General features: G+C 42.8%; 1 protein-coding gene across 1 annotated transcript in view; it reads left to right on the top strand.

Moving 5' to 3' along the window:
- Window positions 1-17,116, top strand: part of lman2 (lectin, mannose-binding 2) — a 55,754-nt gene extending 38,638 nt beyond the window's left edge. The window contains exons 5-8 of the mRNA XM_043703951.2: window positions 1,950-2,111; window positions 7,215-7,329; window positions 8,539-8,658; window positions 15,281-17,116. Coding sequence (XP_043559886.2) covers window positions 1,950-2,111; window positions 7,215-7,329; window positions 8,539-8,658; window positions 15,281-15,441 — 558 coding nt within the window. The 3' untranslated portion in view covers window positions 15,442-17,116. The remainder of the gene's footprint in view (window positions 1-1,949; window positions 2,112-7,214; window positions 7,330-8,538; window positions 8,659-15,280) is intronic.
- The last annotated feature ends 2,465 nt before the right edge of the window (window positions 17,117-19,581 follow it).

Below are 19,581 nucleotides of genomic sequence, written 5' to 3' on the forward strand. Positions count from 1 at the left end.
AGTTCTTTTTTGAAATTCTCTTTTGAAATAAATAAGAGCTAGGCAAGATGAATTCATATGCAAGTTGTGGAACAAAAGAGGAGTCAAAAATGCAGTTCAAACATTGAGATAGTATTATTGAGATTTATTTAGCACACCTTGTCATGTGACAGGGGAAACAATGAAGCTTTGAGCCACTAACAATTTCCTGCCCCCTCCTCAGACTACAGTTCAGATTTATTCTTTATTGGAGGGCATTATTTGATTGGCATGTCCCAGTTACCACTTGACCTTAGGGGCTTGATCTAATATTGCATCTATTTTTGCTTTGACACAGCCTTCAGTTATTTTTGGCTGACACCTTTAAAATTTTGTTGTAGATCCCCTCTTGAGAACCCATGCTTTTCATCATTTCTCCTCTAACCACATCGGCATATCTTTCCATTTCTTCCACCTTTATCTGGCATTCCACTTAAATGATTCTATACTATTTGCCTTAGTCACACTATATGGTAGCTAGTTCTAAGTTCTGATTCTTTTTTTGGGTGAAGGCTTTTCTCCTGAATTTGGGTATTGGATTAACTTGTGACAAACCCCTTTGTATTGTTGGCTGTTGATTTGGGCACCCACATGTGGAAATAGGATAGACCCAGAGAAGCTATCAAATTCTCCTCATTTTCAAGACCTATATAAGAGAGCAGTTCACCGTATTCTCTTATCTATTGAAAGATGCCCAGCCTTAATTTTTTTAATGCCATTGTTTTGATAATTGATAATCATTGTTTTGTGGCATGAGTCTGAAGTCAATTCTTCCAACGTGTTTAACTCCTCTCTGGCCTCATGGTTTCCACCCTCCATAAATATGAGCTCCTCCAAATCTCCACTGTTCACATCCCAACTCGAACCAAATCCTGTTCATCTGTCCTTCCTGTTTTCATTGACCATTTTGGCTTTCGGTATGGGATGACTTCGGTTTTAAATTTCTTAATTCTGAGCCCTGACCATAAACAATGACTCCAGATATGGGAACACACTAGTGAGCTGTATTTAAGGAATATAGAGGAACCTTGATTATCTGAAGGGCACAGGCGGGAGTATTTAATTCGGTTAATTGAATGCCAGATAACGTTGTTAGCCAAGCATTGGGACCTTGCGATCTTGTTTGGATAAACAGAGATTTGGTTAATCAAATGCCGGATAATCGAGGTTCCATTGTACATCGTTTGGATGCAGACGGAAATTTGATTTATAAGAGCAGAATGTAGAAGGCTTGCTCTTGATTCCCCTGTTACCGCCTCCATTCCACGAAAGTTAGCACCCAGTGAAAGAGCAAATCAATCCATTCACTGAGAACATGGGAATTCTGCAAATGTTGCTCCTGCTGAAGATACAAGGCATTAGCAAAACAGCCTTGGTCTTGAGTTTAACTCTCTTGACCCAAAGGATTCTAAGAACTTTTAATGGCCTGTTCTTTATGCTTTCTTTGTACTGTTCGTTCTTCCCTATTTTGAACTTATACCTATATTTGTGTATTCGTCACGTTTATGATTTTTTGTTGTTTGTAATAATAAAATTCCTCTTTCCTTTATTTTAAAATATGCCCCTTGTAATGAGTACTTTGATTTTGACCAGTATTGCATTTAACTGAAGTGTGATACAGCTGCATGCTAAAAGGAAAATATTTGACTAGAATGTTTAGAAAATCCCTCTCCCCCTCCCCCTCCGCCTCCCCCTCCCTCTCTCCTCTTCTTTCTCTCTCTTTGTGCACTTACTCTGCTCTCCGCTCCTTGAAGAGTCTTTTTAAAACCTACCAAACTTCTTGTTACCTGTCCTAACATCTTTTCATTTGGCTTAACGTCAAATATTGGCTGGCATTGCCCCTGTGCGTAAATTGGGACGTGATTAAATTAGCAATACTATATAGATGCAAGTGGATGTTTACTTTAAATCTCCTGACACTTTCTCTGCAGCGGGTGTTTCCATATGTCTCCGCAATGGTCAACAATGGGACACTTCCCTATGACCACAGCAAAGATGGACGCAATTCTGAGCTTTCTGGATGCCCTGCAGAACTCCGGAATGTAGATCATGACACATATTTGGCAATTCGTTACTCCAGGGGCAGATTAACGGTAAGTGACAGACAGTAGAACTGAGAATTTTACTGCCAGTGAGCTGATTGGTACCGCACTGTACGATAATGCAGTACAATATAAGGTCATTTGGCCCCATGCCTTGCTAGGTTTTTGAAAGAGCTATCCAATCCCAGTCCCTCTCCCCACTGCCCACAAATTTCTCATTTACAGCTATATATCCAGTGCATTTCTGAAAATGATCAGATCTGCTCCTTTTATCCTCTCAGGCAGTGCATCCTAATCATAGTGGGGCGGCACAGTGGCTCAGTGGTTAGCACTGCTGTATCACAGCACTAGGGTCCCAGGTTCAATTCCAGCCTTGGGTGACTGTCTGTGTGGAGTTTGCACATTCTCCCTGTGTCTGCGTGGGTTTCCTCCGGATGCTTCAGTTTCCTCCCACAGTCCAAATATATGCAGGCCAGGTGAATTGGCCATGCTAAATTGCCCATTGTGTTAGGTGCATTAGTCAGAGGGAAATGGCTCTGGTTGGGTTACTCTTCGGAGGGTCGGTGTGGACTTGTTGGGCCAAAGGGCCTGTTTCCACACTGCGGGGAATCGAATCTAATAACTCTCCGCGTTAAGATAAAAGTTAATATTCCCTTTCTTCTGTTGCCAATTATTTAAAATCTGTGAACTCTGGTTCATGAACCAACTGACTGTGAAAGCTGTCTCTTCCTATTTGCTGCATTGAAATCCTTCATTTTGTGCAACTTGTACATTTCCCCTTAACCTTCTGTGCTGTAAAGAGAGCAATCTCTCCATATAAATGAGGTCCCTCATCTCGGCCATCATTCTGGTAAATCTCCGTGTATTCTCCTTGTAAATTAATTTTCAGGGTCCATTCCTCCATCACTCCTAACACTCTTCACTTCCCTCTGACACCTTCCCGTGCAATTGTAGAAGGTCACAGAGTCATAGAGATGTACAGCACAGAAACAGACCCTTCGGTCCAACTCATCCATGCCGACCAGATATTCTAATCTAATCTAGTCCCATTTGCCAGCACCTGGCCCATATCCCCCTCAACCCTTCCTATTCATTTGGCCATCCAGATGTCTCTTAAATGCTGCAATTGTACCAGCCATCACCACTTCCTCTGGCAGCTCATTCCATACATGTGCCACCCTCTGTGTGAAAAAGTTGCCCCTCAAGTATCTTTTAAATTTTTTCCCTCTTGCCCTAAACCTATGCCCTCCAGTTCCAGACTCTGTTGGTAGGAATGATCTTTTGGTTGCTTGCCATCTGAGTAAATCACCTTGCTCCCATCCTAACACTTCCATCCTCTGTGTTATACTGTTCCAATGAAGCTCAACACAAGCTGAAGGAATAACACCTCATTTTTCCACTTTGGTACTTTGCAGCCTCTAGAAATCAATATTGTGTCCCACAACTGCACAGTATGACTCCTACCTTCCATTTTTCTTACATCCCTAATGCTAATAGATGTTGCCAGACCTGAGGTTCTGCAGCACTTTGGTTTTTTTTTCAGATTTTCCAGCAATCATAGTATTTTGCTTTTATTTCAGTTCAGTAGATTTGGATCTCAGGCTTCTGTTCGTGCCAAGAGTTAACTCTCCACTTCCTAGTATCAATACTCAAACTGACTCATCCTCACAGAAGACTCTTTGGCAACACCTCTAGTACTTCTTTCAAATGACTGTTGCTATGAATCTCACTGATGATCTCTGGAGGGTATTTGATATTTGAGACAAGGAGAACAAAGAAAGTACTCTCATTATAGAGTGAGATAATGTCGATATCAAGCAAATATGTGTTTGTTCCCAAGTGAGAATTGCTGGATAGTACAAAGGAGGGGAAATTGTAAACTGTCTGCACCTATGCAAAACCTTGGTGCGGCCACACTTCGAGTATTGAGTACATTTCTGGAAGGATTATAGGAAGGATGTGTAAGCATTGGAAAGCATGCAGAGGAGATTTACCAGGATCTGGCCTGGTATAGAGGGAAGGTCTTATGAAGAAAGGCTGAGGGACTTTAGGCTCTTCTCATTAGAGAGAAGAAGGTTAACCGGTGACTTAGAGACATACAAGATAATTAGAGGATTAGATAGAGTGGACAGTGAGAGCATTTTTCCTTGGATAGTGATGGCTAGCATGAGGGGGCATAGCCTTAAATTGAGGGCTAATAGATATAGGACAGATGTCAGAGGTAGGTTCTTTACTTGGAGAGTACGAGGGGTGTGGAACACCCTGTCTGCAACAGTAGTAGACTCACCAACTTTAAGGGAATTTAAATAGCCATTGGATAAACATATGGATGATAATGGAATAGTGTCGGTTAGATGGGCTTTCGGATTGGTTTCACAGGTCAGCGCAACATAGAGGGCTGAAGGGCCTGTACTGTGCTGTACTGTTCTATATCTCTCCATCCCCTGCTGCTTATTCCCAAGATGATCAACCCACCCTAATGACAAAAAGCTCCCTGCGGGTGGATGAGACTATTTTAATAAAGATTGTGTGCTTTTAAACTGAATGTGAAATTTTTCCCAGAATATCCCCTTCACCTTGCATCATTCTACAAACTTAGCTGAGGTGACATCTAAATATTTTATTCAAAATAGTGAGAATTAATTTTATTGGGTTGGAGGGGAATACTGGGCAGACAGTTATCTTTTGCATTTGTTTTCTGAGGAGTGTCACCTTCCTTCCTCTCTCCACGTGGACCTTGGACTACTCTGTGGTGTCTAATACCACCCGGACGAACCAACCCAATCACCTCTGGGCCACCCGGACGAACCAACCCAATCACCCTGTAGCAAAGCATTTCAACTCCCCCTCCCACTCCACCGAGGATATGCAGGTCATTGGACTCATCCACCGCCAAACCACAACAACGCGACGGTCGGAGGAGGAGCGTCTTATCTTCCGACTGGGAACCCTCCAACCACAGGGGATGAACTTGGACTTCACCAGTTTCTTCATCCCCCCTCCCCCCACCTTGTCTCAGCCGAATCCCTCCAGCCCGGCACCGCCTTCCTGACCTGCAGTCTTCTTCTTGACCTCTCCGCCTCCACCCTACTCCGACCTATCACCCTCACCTTGACCTCTTTCCACCTATCACATTTCCAACGCCCCTCCTCCAAGTCCCTCCCTACCTTTTATCTTCTCCTGCTGAACACTCTCTGCTCATTCCTGAAGAAGGGCATGTGCCCGAAACGTCGAATCTTCTGTTCCCTAGATGCTGCCTGACCTGCTGTGCTGTTCCAGCAATAAAGTTTCAGCTCTACTCTGTGGTGTCTCCCTTGTAACATTTTGAGATTGGCAGTTTGTGTTGTGAGGAACCGCTGCTGGCACAGTGACATATGGGACCTGTGCACCAATATTGGGCTGAGTAAACTCTGCTTCTGCTACTGAATAGTTCTAATTGACCAGCAGTTGTGTAAACCTGTCTCATGGTTTAATTCTAGTGGTTTAATATTGCAAGGGTATTGTCTTGATTTGTCTCTACTCTCCTCTCCTCTCCTCGGTTTCTCGCTAACCACCTACTTCTCTTCTTCCTCTTGCACATGGCTGTAGATATGTTTGGTTCTGCCACACGATATAAGGGCATAGTAGTGCAGTTGATAGAATTGGCTTCTTCTCCTGTGCTCACTTTGAATGGGTGGCTTCCAAATCAGCAGCAGCTCCTCCTCTGGATCCATCTGAGCACACTTTCTAGCGTCAAAGTCCCTGGGTTCCTCTCCCACAGGATGCAGCTGACACAAAGGAAAACCACCAGACTCTGAGGGAAGACTTCAGGGAATGCAGGAAATAAGTGAGTTTCCTCTGTCTTAGCAAATCAGCAGAACTCGCTCAATGGGTTGAAAAGCCTTTGTGGCTCATCTGATACATGTTGTGGGCTATACTGTGTGACAAAAGCTCCTTAACAAAGTATGGCATTTCTGTACACTTATTCCATCTCTAAAATTCAGGGTCTGTTCTCCTTCTGTCGACTTACCAATTGCTGTCAATATGAGGAATAGATATCAAGTAGCATTTCTATAATGGCCATATAACATGTTTCATAGATTTAATTGAGATATAGATATTAATCAAGGCACTGGAAAATAATTCTCTGCCATGGAATCTGTCATATTCATTAAAAAGGCACGCAAGGGCTGAGGGTAAATCTCAATCAAAGATGGCATCTGCTACAGCAGTGCATCATCATGAAATGGAGATTACACACTTGGGTCTCTGGAGTGGGGCGTGAACACACTTGGGCTCCAGGGAAGATTGCTGCCACTGATTCAAGGCTGACAAAAGGTGGATTCTACATGAATGCATGAAGCGACATGTTCAGTGCAAAGCAAAAGTGCCAGCTTGATTGAGTGGATCAAATAATGCATTGAGCCATGTAAAACAGATTCAATCCCAATCCAAATGTAATCACAGTCTGTGCTCCAGGCACTGAATGTCACATTCTAGTTAGGAATTCTGACTTAGAATTAGTCAATCTCAGTGAGGGCTGGACACAACAATTAACCACCATGACCCAGGTTTAACAATGGCTTTTCCACCCAACCTGAGGGTTATTAGTAATATCTGCTGGAATGTATTTGCATTGTAAAGGACAGTGCCTGAAATACTCATCTACAGTTTTTGCTTTCAGTATATTGATGTTCAAGGCCATTCAACTCATTGAGCCAGCTCTGCTGCCCTACTAAGATAAAGTAAACTCAACTTGTTTTCTGTATCCTCTATCTTTCCTTCGAGCCTTTAGACTTTCATTTGCATCAGCTGAATCTTGTAGGGGGAACACCCAGGAATTTTGTGGCTGGGGCTTATGCACAGGTGGAGAAGACAATGGTTTGGAAGCCACTTGAACATAATGAGCACAGGAAGAGGAACCAGTTCTATTGACTGCATTACTGTGCCTTATTGCTTTTTGGAAGAAACCAGAAGTTCTCCAGAAGTTGTGTATAAAAAGAAGAGGAGGAGGTGGTTATCGCAATATTAAAATAAAATAAAAGATGAAAAGTGTTCTTGGATCCTGTGGTACTAATTAAAACCCCAAGTGTAATTAAAATTCTGTTCTGGTATTATGGAGGATTACAGTTGAAATTTCCTCAGTAATATCTGTATTGTTGCCTGTTCTCTCAGGTGATGACAGATGTTGAAGACAAGAATGAATGGAAGGAGTGCATCGATATCAGTGGGGTCAGACTGCCTACTGGTTATTTCTTTGGTGCATCTGCAGCCACGGGAGACCTATCAGGTAGGAAAGAACATCCCCGATTTCCTATCTTTATTGGCCCATACTGCTCTTGATTAGTGGTCTCACTTTTGCCTCCAGGTCAGACCCCACTCCAGGGGCTTGAACAGCAGACCCCACTCCGGGGGCTTGAACAGCAGACCCCACTCCGGGGGCTTGAACAGCAGACCCCACTCCGGGGGCTTGAAATCATGCCTGATAATCCAGCCTGATACTGAGGAAGCTCGGCATTGTTGGATGTGCTGCCTTTCAATAAGACATTAAACTGAAGTCCTGAGTGTCTGGATATAGATTTGCTCACTGAGCTGGAAGGTTCGTTTTCAGACATTTCATCACCATACAAGTAACATCTTCAATGAGCCTCTGGATGAAGCACTGGTGGTGTAGCCTGCTTTCTATTTGTGTTTGGGTTTCCTTGGGTTGGTGACGTCATTTTCTATGATGAGGTCATTTCTTGTACTTTTTCTCGGGTGGTAAATGGGATCCAAGCAAATCCCATGAGAAACCACCCCTTGAGAAAAAGAACAGGAAATGACGTCACCAACCCAAGGAAATACAAACATATAAATAGAAAGTGGGCTACACCACCAGTGCTTCATCCAGAGGCTCACTGAAGATGTTACCTAGTATGGTGATGAAATGTCTGAAAACGAACCTTCCACATCAGCAAGCAAACCTATATCTAGAACCTCAACCTGAGTACAATCTTCTCAAAGCTCCGAGTGCCCTCTCAGGGTGATACAAGACATTTTGAAGACTGGCAGGACAGTTTACCCAGTCAAGACCAATATTTATCTCAAACAATGGACGCACTGGCCATTTAACTCACAAGGTATTTACTATGTACAAACTGACCGACACATTTTCTACAACAGTGATTATACCTCAAAATTACTTGGGTAAAAGAATGTTTTATTGCTGCTTACTCTGTTCCAACTTAGTTCCCAACTGCCTTCACTTACCACTCTTTTCCCCGTGCCCCGCTTTCTATACTTCCTCCATCTCCCTTGTCACCCCTGTGGTCTTCCACTATGTCCCAGCCGAATGAAGCCTCTCATCCCATTTGTCCTACCTTCTCTTCATCCTCTTCTCGCTTTCCCCTTCTACCTGTGCTGTGTGTTCCTTGTCCAGTTAATTTAGACTTCATTGCAAACAGAGGATTGAGCAGCTGGTACAAAGCAGTTTGGTATTGAATTGTTCGTTCTCTTTCAGACAACCATGATGTTATCTCCATGAAACTTTACCAGCTGACAGTGGAGCACACAGTGGAGGATGAAAACATTGACTGGACAAAAATTGAGCCCAGCGTCAGCTTTCTGAAATCTCCTAAAGGTTGATGGAATGTTTTGCTAGTTTCCTCTCTGAGGGAACAGGGTAGCGAACCAAAGATAACATGGTGAAAGGAGAATTGGCCTCTGATACGTTTACAGTGTGTAATCAGGTTCTCGGTCCAATAGGATCATCTTAACTAGCCTTCCCTTGGGTGCATCCTTGTGTTGCCTTAACAAATTAACTAATTAGTTGGACACCTTTGTGATCACCCCCAGACTTAAAGTTGCTGCCACAGTAGGAAGATTTGTTGTGATAATGATCCTCCGGCCATGTCGAATCTAATGCAGACTCTGCTGAAGTTGGAAATTTGACAGGGCGTGGCACTTAGACACCAGAAACTGGGAAGTTGAGGGAGGGAGAGAGCAAAAATATCTGAGGATGATTAAAAATGGATTAGCACAGCCAGGAGAGTACCTAAGTAAGATCCAAAGTTCCTCTCAGTATGCCTTGGACATGATTTTAGATGTGCATTTCCTAGATTTTAAACTGATTTAGAATTTTTTTTTTAAAGAAAGCTGACAGAATGGAGGGCGAAACAGACAAAACCTGGAACAAAAGTTGAAAGAGGGGAATAGCTCAAATGGAGGACCAAGTAATATATGAATGCCTGAAATACTGTGAATTAATTTGTCACTTTTATTCAAAGGTGGACTGGACAGTGGTATTGCTGCAACATTTACAAAAAACATAGCTGAGGCTAGAGTAGGATCAGAAGCTGAATGTTTCTCATTCTTAAGGAAAAAATAGTTGGGAAATCAGCATCAGTCGCCAATCGTTGGAGCCCTTGCCACTAATAGTTTGGAGACATATACAGGACTGACTTCTGTTTCTCATTCATTGACTATCTCGTAGTTTGGAACTTGTAGGTAGCATGATGAAGGATGAGTTTGTCCATGTGTAGATGGACATTCATTTCATCCACTCTCTCCAGCTACTCCTTCCCTTGCCCTTTGAGTTGGCTTCCACTAGCTGATCTGGCACTACCCGGTCACAAATAGCATTGTTTAGCACCTGACCGAGGTGGAAATTTTAAAATTCACGTACTCAGATATTTGCAACATGTCAATAGTTTCCTTTGACTACCCTCAGTTGTTCATTTCCTGGCCTCTTAAAGTGAAACAGAACGGTGTTGAAGTACAATGTTGAGTCCAGCTTCCTCTCCACTGACTCTGATTTTATCACTGATTTGTACATTTTATCTCCTCATCATACCTTATGTGCATTTGTTTTGTTTGTAGCTCAACTAAGATTGTATTCCGGTGGCGGAAATGAACTCTTTCCACGCCATATCCTTCTATAAGATATTAAGAGCCTCTTTGGAGAATTAAGTCATGTCTGAGTTTAGAAATATAAAATATCAAAGACAAATGACATGCTATTGTCCTCCACGTTTTTGATTTGGATGCAGTGTTAAACACAGTCGATCTCAGCATATTCCTCAATTTTTCAGCTGGGTGGGACTGTCTTCAATTGGTTTGATTCCTGTTTGTCCAGTAATCCCAGAGGACCTACTTCAATTATTCCTTTACCTGCACCGTTACCTTCAGTGTTCCAATAATGTATCGTAGGTTGACTCCTAATCTTCATTTAGTGCTATTCCTCGGTGACATCATTTGAAAGTGTCATGTGGGATTTGACATGTACATTTGAATGCTGAGCTCTATCTAATCACCACCACATTTCCCAATACCTTGACAATTTGATTTACACTGATTGTCTGATATCCTGGTTGTACAGAATTTCCTCCTATGTAATATTGGGAGAATTTAAGTCATTCATTTCCCCACCACTGACTCTGCCTTGCTCTCCATGTACCATTTGCAGTTGATGTAAGCTTTCACAACCTTGAGATTAGAATTGACCACAAGATAAACTTCCATTTTAACCTCCTGGCCATCGCCAAAGCAGCTATGAAGAAACTCTATCTTCACAGGCTCAGTTCCTCATTTGCTGCTGAGATCCTTATCTATGTCTTTGCTGCCTCCAAATTAAGCCAAAGTATTGGTCCCTCACCAGCTTTCTACCTTTGCATCTCTTGCAAATTTGCTGCTCCCACCCTAATTGGCCCTGAGTGCTGTTCACCCTGCAGCTCTGCTCATTGACCTACATTGGCTCTCCATCAAGCAACATCTCTGATTTAAAATTCTTACACGCATTCTTGTATCCATGCCCATCTATATCTGTGTCGTCCTCCAGCCCTCTGACATATCTGCATTCCTCGAATTTGGCCTCCTGATTATCCCTGTCACTATACAATAATCATGCCCTCAGTTGCTTAGATCCCAGTTTTAGAATTGTCTCCCTAAATCCCTCTGGCTCTTCTCCTTTAAGGTTCTCCTGATAGCTTACTACTTAGAACAAGTATTGTTCTATAACAGAATTATATTTGCAGATACATTCTATTTTGCTGAAAAAGCACACAATCTGCAGGCAGTCAATCCATGTGACATTGTATAAATTTCTACTTTGGAAATAGAACCAGTCTGACTCAAGATTGGGATATACACAGACTCTAAGCTCACACCTTTAATGCATTGTCTGAGCTGAGATGCCATCTTTTTTGTTACAAAACCTTAAGTTATCTCAGGAATGTGACTTGAAAGAAGTTCTGGGATTTACATATTAATGAATCGAAACCTGCAATCCATTCTAAAAGATGAAAGATTTAACAGCAATCTAAGTTTGTTCAATATATCATGTCATTGCATGACACTGATCTTGTGCTATAAATTCTGTGTCTTGTGATTCTGCCCTACCAGTTACCTACTGAAGGAGTAGTGCTCTGAAAGCTAGTACTTCCAAATAAACCTAGTTAAAAATCTCTCAATGCCAGGTTATAGTCCAACAGGTTTATTTGGAAATTGAGGCCATCCCCATGGGTAGCAAACTTGGCTATCAGCCTCTGCTCTGCCATTTTTCGTTGTTGCCTGTCCCAAGGTCCGTCTTGGAGGACGGTCACCCGAAGGTCCAAAGTCGAATGTCCTAGACCACTGAAGTGCTCTCTGACCAGGAGGGAACACTTCTGTCTGTTGATTGTTGTGCGGTGTCCATTCATCCGTTGCCGTAGCATCTGCTCGGTCTTGCCAATGTACCATACCTCAGGGCATCCTTGCCTGCAATGTATGAGATAGCCAACGTTGGCTGAGTCACATGAGTACCTGTCACCTACATGGTGGGAAGTGTCCCCACTCGTATCCGTGTGGACACTCTGACATGTCTTGCAGTGTCCACCGTAACAAGGTTGTATGGTGTTGTCCTGAAAGCTGGGCAGTTTGCTACGAACAATGATCTGTTTGAGGTTTAGTGGTTGTTTAAAGGTGAGAAGTGGAGGTGTGGGGAAGGTCGTGGCGAGGTGCTCATCCTCAGTGATAATGTGTTGCAGGCTGTGAAGAACATTGGAAGTACTGGATAACGAAGGGTACCCTGTCAGTTGCAGCTCGTACCTGTCTCCTGAGGAGGTCATTACGGTTTCTCGCTGTGGCACATTGAAACTGGCGGTTGATGAATTGAGATTCCTACCCCGTTCTTATGAGGGCATCTTTGAGTACTTCCAGATGCCTGTCAAGTTCCTCCTCATCTGAACAGATCCAGTGTATGTGTAGGGCTTGTCCATAGGTGATGGCTGTTTTTAAAGTTTCGGGTGGAAGCTGAAGTGTAGTGCTGTGAGATTATCTGTGGGTTTGCAGTGGGTGAGGTGCCCATCCTTGATGGAGATGCATGTGCCCAAGAATGAGACAGATAATAGAGAGTAGTCCATGGTAAGTTTGATAATGTGATGAAACTCAATATCACTGTGTAGTTGTTTCAATGACTCCTCGCCATGGATCCAGAGGAAAGAAATGTTGTCAATGCGCCTGATGTATAGTGTTGGTTGGAGGTCCTGTGTAGAGAAAAAGTCTTGTTCGAACCTGTGATGAAGATTTTGGCATATTGGAGTGCAAATTTGTCCCCATGGTTGTTCCGTGTGTCTGTATGAAGAACTGGTTGTTAAAGGTGAAAATGTTGTGCTCGAGGATAAAGCGGATGAGTTGTAGGATTGTGCTCGGAGATTGGCAGTTGTTGGTGTTGAGTACTGAGGCTGTTGCTGCAATGCCATCATTGTTGGGGGGTGCTGGTGTAGAGTGCGGAAGCATCCATTGTGATGAGGAATGTTCGATTTTCTCTGGGTGCTGAGTTTCTGTAGGAAATCTGTAGTGTCACGACAGAAGCTGGAGGTCCCCTGTACAATGGGTTTCAAGATGCCTTCGACATAGCCAGAGAGGTTCTCTCACAGGGTCCCATTGCCTGATATGATGGGACGTCCTGGTGTGTTGGCCTTGTGTATCTTTGGAAGGCCTTCAATGTGCAATCTGGGCCGACATGACACTAATTGTTAAAGTTCACTTGAGAATGTAACTTTTAAATGTTTTGCGATTTACGTATGAAAGAACTGAAACCAGCACGTTCATTCTAAAGGATGAGAGACTTAACAAACAACCCAGGCCTTTTTCAATATATAATTTCAGTTACATCACACTGTAAACTTTTGCTGTAAATTCTGTGTCTTATGATATTATACTCCACAACCACCTGATGAAGGAGCAGAGCTCTGAAAGCTAGTGCTTCCAAATAAACCTGTTGGACTATAACCTGGTTTTGTGTAATTTTTAACTTAGAACAAGATTTTGGACAGCTTTTGTTTGCTCTTCTGAAGCATCTTGTGACATGTCACTCCATTAAAAGGTGCTATATAAGTACAAGTTGTTGTCCCAAAATCTCAAAATGCTTTTAATGTGTCCATGGATTGGTCGACTTAACATCTGAAAAAGAAAGTAATTAATTTCAAGAGGGCACAACAGATAAAATTCAGTGAAGTGTGGAAATGGTACTTTTTGGCAGGAAATTTGAGGAGTAATGTTATAACCCAAAACATTTGATTTTAAAGGGAGTGCAAGAACAGAGAGCTCAGGTTTTTCTGTACCAATCATCATTAATGTCAAAGAAAACAAAAGTTGTCAGTTATAGATACGTAACCTGTTGAGCCTGTCCGCCATTCAGTATGATAGTGGCTGATCTTTGATTTCAAATCCACTTTCGCACTTGCTCCCCATTTCACTTGATTCCCTGAGAGAGCAAAAATCTGTCTACCCCAGCTTTAAATGATGGAGCATCCACAATTGACCGAAGTAGAAAATTTCAAAGACTGCCAACCCTTTCAGTGAAGATTCTCTTCACCTCAATCCTAAATGATCAACCCTCATCCTGAGACCATCTCTCATAATCTAGATTCCCAGGCAGGGAAACAATCTTGAAGCATCAACCTAGTAAAGCCCCTTCAGAATCTTATAGGTTTCAATGAGATCATTGCTCATTCTTCTAAACTCTGGACAACGTAGACTCTGTTTATTCAGTTTGTCATCATAGGGCTGTGCTTTCATCTTGGAGATCAACCTAGTGAATCTTCATTGTACTGCCTTTAACACAAGTATACTTCTCCTAAATATTGTGTCCAGTTTTGGTCTCCATATTTCAGATGTAGTTTGACCAACCCTTGATCATTTATAGTGAGATATTTTATTCTTGTATTTCATTGCCCTTGCTTTAAAGGCCAACATGCCATCTATTTCCTGTCAGGACAGAGTAATGAGTGCATACAAATCTTTGGTTTTATAAATAGAGGCGTAGAATAAAAAGCTGTTTTTCTGCAGCCGAAGAATTGAGTTAAATTCTGGGGTCACTATGCTTTGGGAAAGATGTGAAGACTTTGAGGAAGGTACTTAAGAGGATTACTAAAATGATTCTGTGTCTGAAAGTATGTGCACAGACTGGAGAAGTTGATTGTTCTCCTTGAAGCGGGGAAGACGGAGACCACATTTGATGGAAGAGCTAAAGTTGCGTAGGGTTAGCGTAAATGTTCTTTTCACACGCAGTTTAAATCTCAGTGAGGAAAATCTTTTGTATTCAGTGAATAATTGGAATTTGAAACACTGATAGGCTGTTGGTTAACACTGAAAGTGTGTTGCTGGAAAAGCGCAGCAGGTCAGGCAGCATCCAAGGATCAGGAGAATCGACGTTTCGGGCATAAGCCCTTCTTCAGGAACCGAAACGTCGATTCTCCTGTTCCTTGGATGCTGCCTGACCTGCTGCGCTTTTCCAGCAACACACTTTCAGCTCTGATCTCCAGCATCTGCAGACCTCACTTTCTCCTTGTTGGTTCAACAGTAGCTTTCTGAATAAAAGGAATAGTAAAAGTGGACGATTTGTCAGAGTGGGACTTAAGTGTCAGCCCAGACTCAATGTACTTTGGGCTTCCCTGGTGCAATACCAGTCCATGGTTCAATGACAGTTTATGCTTTGTCTTAAGATCCTTCATCAGAACGTAGGTCTTCACCCAGAGAGTTAACCATTATTTTTCTTTTGGATATTGGTACATTTATGTTTTCTTCTACCATTAAGATCATTGCCTGCTCCTCCTCAGTCTTGTTGAGGCTCATCCTTTCAAGCTACAGAAAATGGGTCACCCATTCTATTCACCACAGTATCTCCTCCTTCAGCTAGGTGTCCATTATTGCCTGATCTTGAACATACCGCTGCATTCAAAAGTACTGCTAAAATGTTTTTGCTTTTTTTCTTTGTCTACTAGATAACATCGATGATCCAACGGGAAATTTTCGGAGTGGGCCCATGACAGGCTGGAAAATCTTCCTGCTCCTCCTTTGCGCGTTGCTCGGGATCGTTGTGTGTGGCATGGTGGGCGCTGTGGTCTTCCAGAAACGCCAAGAGCGCAACAAGCGGTTTTACTGAACGGAAACCGTCACAGTGGGCCTTTACAATGTGAAGCGTTCTTTTTCTACAAGATGGTTTGTACAACACGAGGTGTTTATATCCAGAAAGGAAAACAGAGATCAAAAATATTTTCATATATTTCTATGAGATGATCTGGGGGCTGGTGATGACGATGAATAAAGAGGGGGAGTGAGTGGATATCACACAGCTACCTGCCCTTGTCACTTTGTACAAGACAGGGGCCATGCTTCCTTTTTTAAACAAACACATTTGTTGAAATGCATATTAATTTGTTATTTTGAAAGCATTCTTTTTACTAAAGATATTGAGCCTGTTTGAATTAGATCTTCTATCTACGGAGCCCTTTCAGTTTTCAAATGCACAGGCTTCAGTGTGATGGAGTACGTTTGAGTCACACAAAGTACTTGCTGTTTTCATTCACACTGTGTGGTTGGATGTTTCAATGGCACCATGTTTCCCTCTTGGCTTTTATCATTCGCACTCCTATTCTCAGCCTGTCTCTTTTCTCTGTGCCAGCCCATATAAGTCTCTCTCTCTCTCTCTCTCTCTAAGCTGTACCCAGTCTTTGGAGGACAACTAACGCAGTTTATTAGACTTGTTTTTAACCTTTGCTTAAATTCATTCTCCACCTCACTTCAGCTCAACTTTATTTGTCTATTGAAAGCAGGCTGCCTCTTACGCTGTGTCGGCATTTGTGAACCACATCTGTCAATCTGTAGGATGCTGAATGGGTGGATCTGAGGTTGTGGTTTTAGACAATGCGGCAATTTCTTTCTGATTTGAGAAGTGTGTATGTATTTGCTGGCACAGTTGAGAGAGAGATGTGCATGAGGCTGCACCATTGTTCTTGAAAATATCCTGTTTTTTCTTTCTTGTTTTTACCCTTCACTTTTCTCTCTCTCTCTCCATTTTTTTCCCTCTCTTTCCTTCCCTTCTTTTCTCTCTCGCTCTCTCTCGCTCCTCTTCCCCTCCCATTTCTTTTGGTCAGTGATCCTCTAAATAAAAATCTAGAAGATTAAAGTTCCATCTGTTCTTCTGTCCAGTATTCCTCTTTACTGCTTGTCACTGTCTTCTAATTGAAACTCGTCATATCAGCTCCTACACTTGCCTTGCCCAAGACCTCAAAACTGTGGAACCTCTCACCTCCTGCCATCATCCAAATGATTGCTAGGCTTTAAAATCCAAGCTGGCATCACCTAACCACTGCTTCCTGATTTACCTCATCTTTGTTTAGTCTCAGTGTGAGGTTGTGCACTGTGAGCCTCAGTCTATCTCCTCAGTTCCAAAAGAAAATATGGAGCCTAGCTCATCACACAACTCTGTTTGAAGGATATAAAATGACAGGTTTTTATGGATCTATACAAGCTGCTTTGTTTGTCGACAGCCATCAGTGACTGGGTCAGCTTTTCGAGAACTATTACATGTTCTTAATTTGCACTATTCTATTGCCTCTACATTTAACCCGATGGCTCCTTCAGTGGTAGGTGGTTCACAACTGCTTTTTCTAATTGGACTGTGGATAGAAGGTTCTAAAGAATGGGATCTGAAGATGTTAACCATCGTTGGGGTAGGACACAAGTTGTATTCATGTGACATAGTTACAATAATGTAAACTGGAATGTAAGGAACAATGTGGGTACTGATAGAAATAAACAGCGATAATTTATAGCTGCCTTTTGTGTGGTGCCTTTTATGTTGCCTCATTTCCATCACAAAGCTATATCCCAAATGTATAAACTTACCTTTTGAGAGCATGAAGGACAGAAAGGATTAGGAGGCCCAAGGCACTTGGCTGTTTTTCACCAAGTTCTATAAGCTCAGCCTTCAAATGATATTCACATGTCGAATGGATCCATAGCCGGGATTCCTGTTCCTGATGGCTGGCCACCAGCTCTGGTGAACAAATCCATGGTCGTGGAGGCTACAATTCCTCCAAACTGCATCTGCTGACACTTGCTAGTCTTACTCACTCTGGGGGCTGAGGGACAGATCACTGCAAAAATGGGGGACAATGGAAGGCAGAGAAAATGGGAGATTTTGCACTATGTTGATAACAATTTTGCACGATATTCGCACTTTAATTTCAGCTGAAGCATGTGTTATGCTGATGTTTTGTTTAGAAATTGGAAGCTGTATTCACTTTTAGACACTGTATGGTTCAAATGAAGCTTGCTATTGTTATGAAGCAGACTTTGACTCCTAGTTGCAACTTTAAGTGAGATGACCGAAAACACGATCAAAAAGAAGAATTTTAAGCTATCTCCTAAAAGTAGAAAGACAGATGCACAGCGCTCTAGGGAGACAATTCCAGAGCTTAGGACCTTGATTGCTAAAGACAGAGTGTTAGATGTACAGTGTGGAAGCAAATCTTTGGACCAACTCATCCATGCAGACCAGATATCCTAAATTAATCTAGTCCCATTTGCCAGCACTTGGCCCTTTCTGTTCATCCAGGTGCATTTTAAATGTTGTAATTGTACCGGCCTCCACTACTTCCTCTGGTAGCTCATTCCATACACTCACCACTCTCTTGTGTGAAAAAGTTGCACCTTAGGTCCCTTTTAAATCTTTACCCCACTCATCCTAAACCCATGCCCTCCAGTTCTGGACTCTGCCCAACCCAGGGAAAAGACTTTGTCTATGTACCCTACCCCTCATGATATTATAAACCTCTATAAGGTCACCCCTCAGCCTCCGATGCCCCAGTGAAAACAGCCCCAGCCTGTTCAGCCTCTTGCTGTAGCTCAAATCCTCCAAACCTGGCAACATCCTTTTCGATTTTTTCTGAACCCTATCAAGTTCCACAACATCCTTCGATAGTAGAGAGACCAGAATTGCACACAATATTTCAAAAGTGGTCAAACCAATGTCCTGTACAACCACAAAATGTCCTCCCAACTCCTATACTCGATGCTCTGACTGGCAAAGGAAAGCATACCAAACGCCACCTTTACTAATTATCTACCTGTGATTCCACCTTTAAGGAACTATGAACCTGCATCCTAAAGTCTCTGTTCAGCAACATTCCCCAGGACCTAACCATTAGTCCTGCTCTGATTTGCTTTTCCAAAATACAGCGCCTCACATTTATCTAAGTTAAGCTCTATCTGCCAGTCCTCAGCCCATTGGCCCATCTGATCAAGATCCCGTTGTATTCAAGAGGTAACCACCTTCACTGTCCACTTAACCTACAACATGGTAAACAATTAAGAAGCAATTAAAATCTGTGACATTCAGGATGCTAGTGGAGGAGTGCCTATCACTGAGGGTTGTAGGAACAGGAGGAGATTATAAATGTGGAAGGGCTGTGCCCATGGAGGAATTTGAAAATGACAAAATTTTTAATAGAAGTATTGTTTAACCAGGACAGAATGTAGGTGAGCAACTAAAGGCATGATGGAAGTGCAGGGTTTGGTGGAAGCTAAGACAAGGACAGCAGAGTTTGCATGATTTAAAGTCCATGGAGAATAGAATATGAGACAACCAGGAGTGTGTTGGTAAAGTCTCAAGGGAGTGAATACCTAGTTGGGGGTTTCAGTAGTGCAGGCACATAGTCAGGTGATGTTTCACAGGTAGAAATGGGCAGTCTTAATAAGTGCTGGAAATGTGTTGCTGGAAAAGCGCAGCAGGTCAGGCAGCATCCAGGGAACAGGAGAATCGACGTTTCGGGCATAAGCCCTTCTTCAGGAATGAGGAAAGTTTGTCCAGCAGGCTAAGATAAAAGGTAGGGGGGAGGGGCGTCGGAAATGTGATAGGTGGAAAGAGGTCAAGGTGAGGGTGATAGGTCAGACTGGGGTGGGGGCGGAGAGGTTGGGAAATGAGGAAACTGGTGAAATCCGAGTTCATCCCTTGTGGTTGGAGGGTTCCTAGGCGGAAGATGAGGCGTTCTTCCTCCAACCGTCGTTTTGTTGTGGTCTGACGATGGAGGAGTCCAAAGACCTGCATATCCTTGGTGGAGTGGGAGGGGGAATTGAAATGTTGAGCTACAGGGTGGTTGGGTTGGTTGGTCCGGGTGTCCCAGAGGTGTTCTCTGAAACGCTCCGCAAGTAGCCGGCCTGTCTCCCCAATATAGAGGAGGCCACATCGGGTGCAGAGGATGCAATAGATGATGTGTGTGGAGGTGCAGGTGAATCTGTG

Source organism: Chiloscyllium plagiosum, unplaced genomic scaffold (genome assembly GCF_037043375.1).
Source record: "Chiloscyllium plagiosum isolate Xiang-an unplaced genomic scaffold, Cpla_swu_hap1 HiC_scaffold_16, whole genome shotgun sequence".
NCBI classification, from domain to species: Eukaryota; Metazoa; Chordata; class Chondrichthyes; order Orectolobiformes; family Hemiscylliidae; genus Chiloscyllium; species Chiloscyllium plagiosum.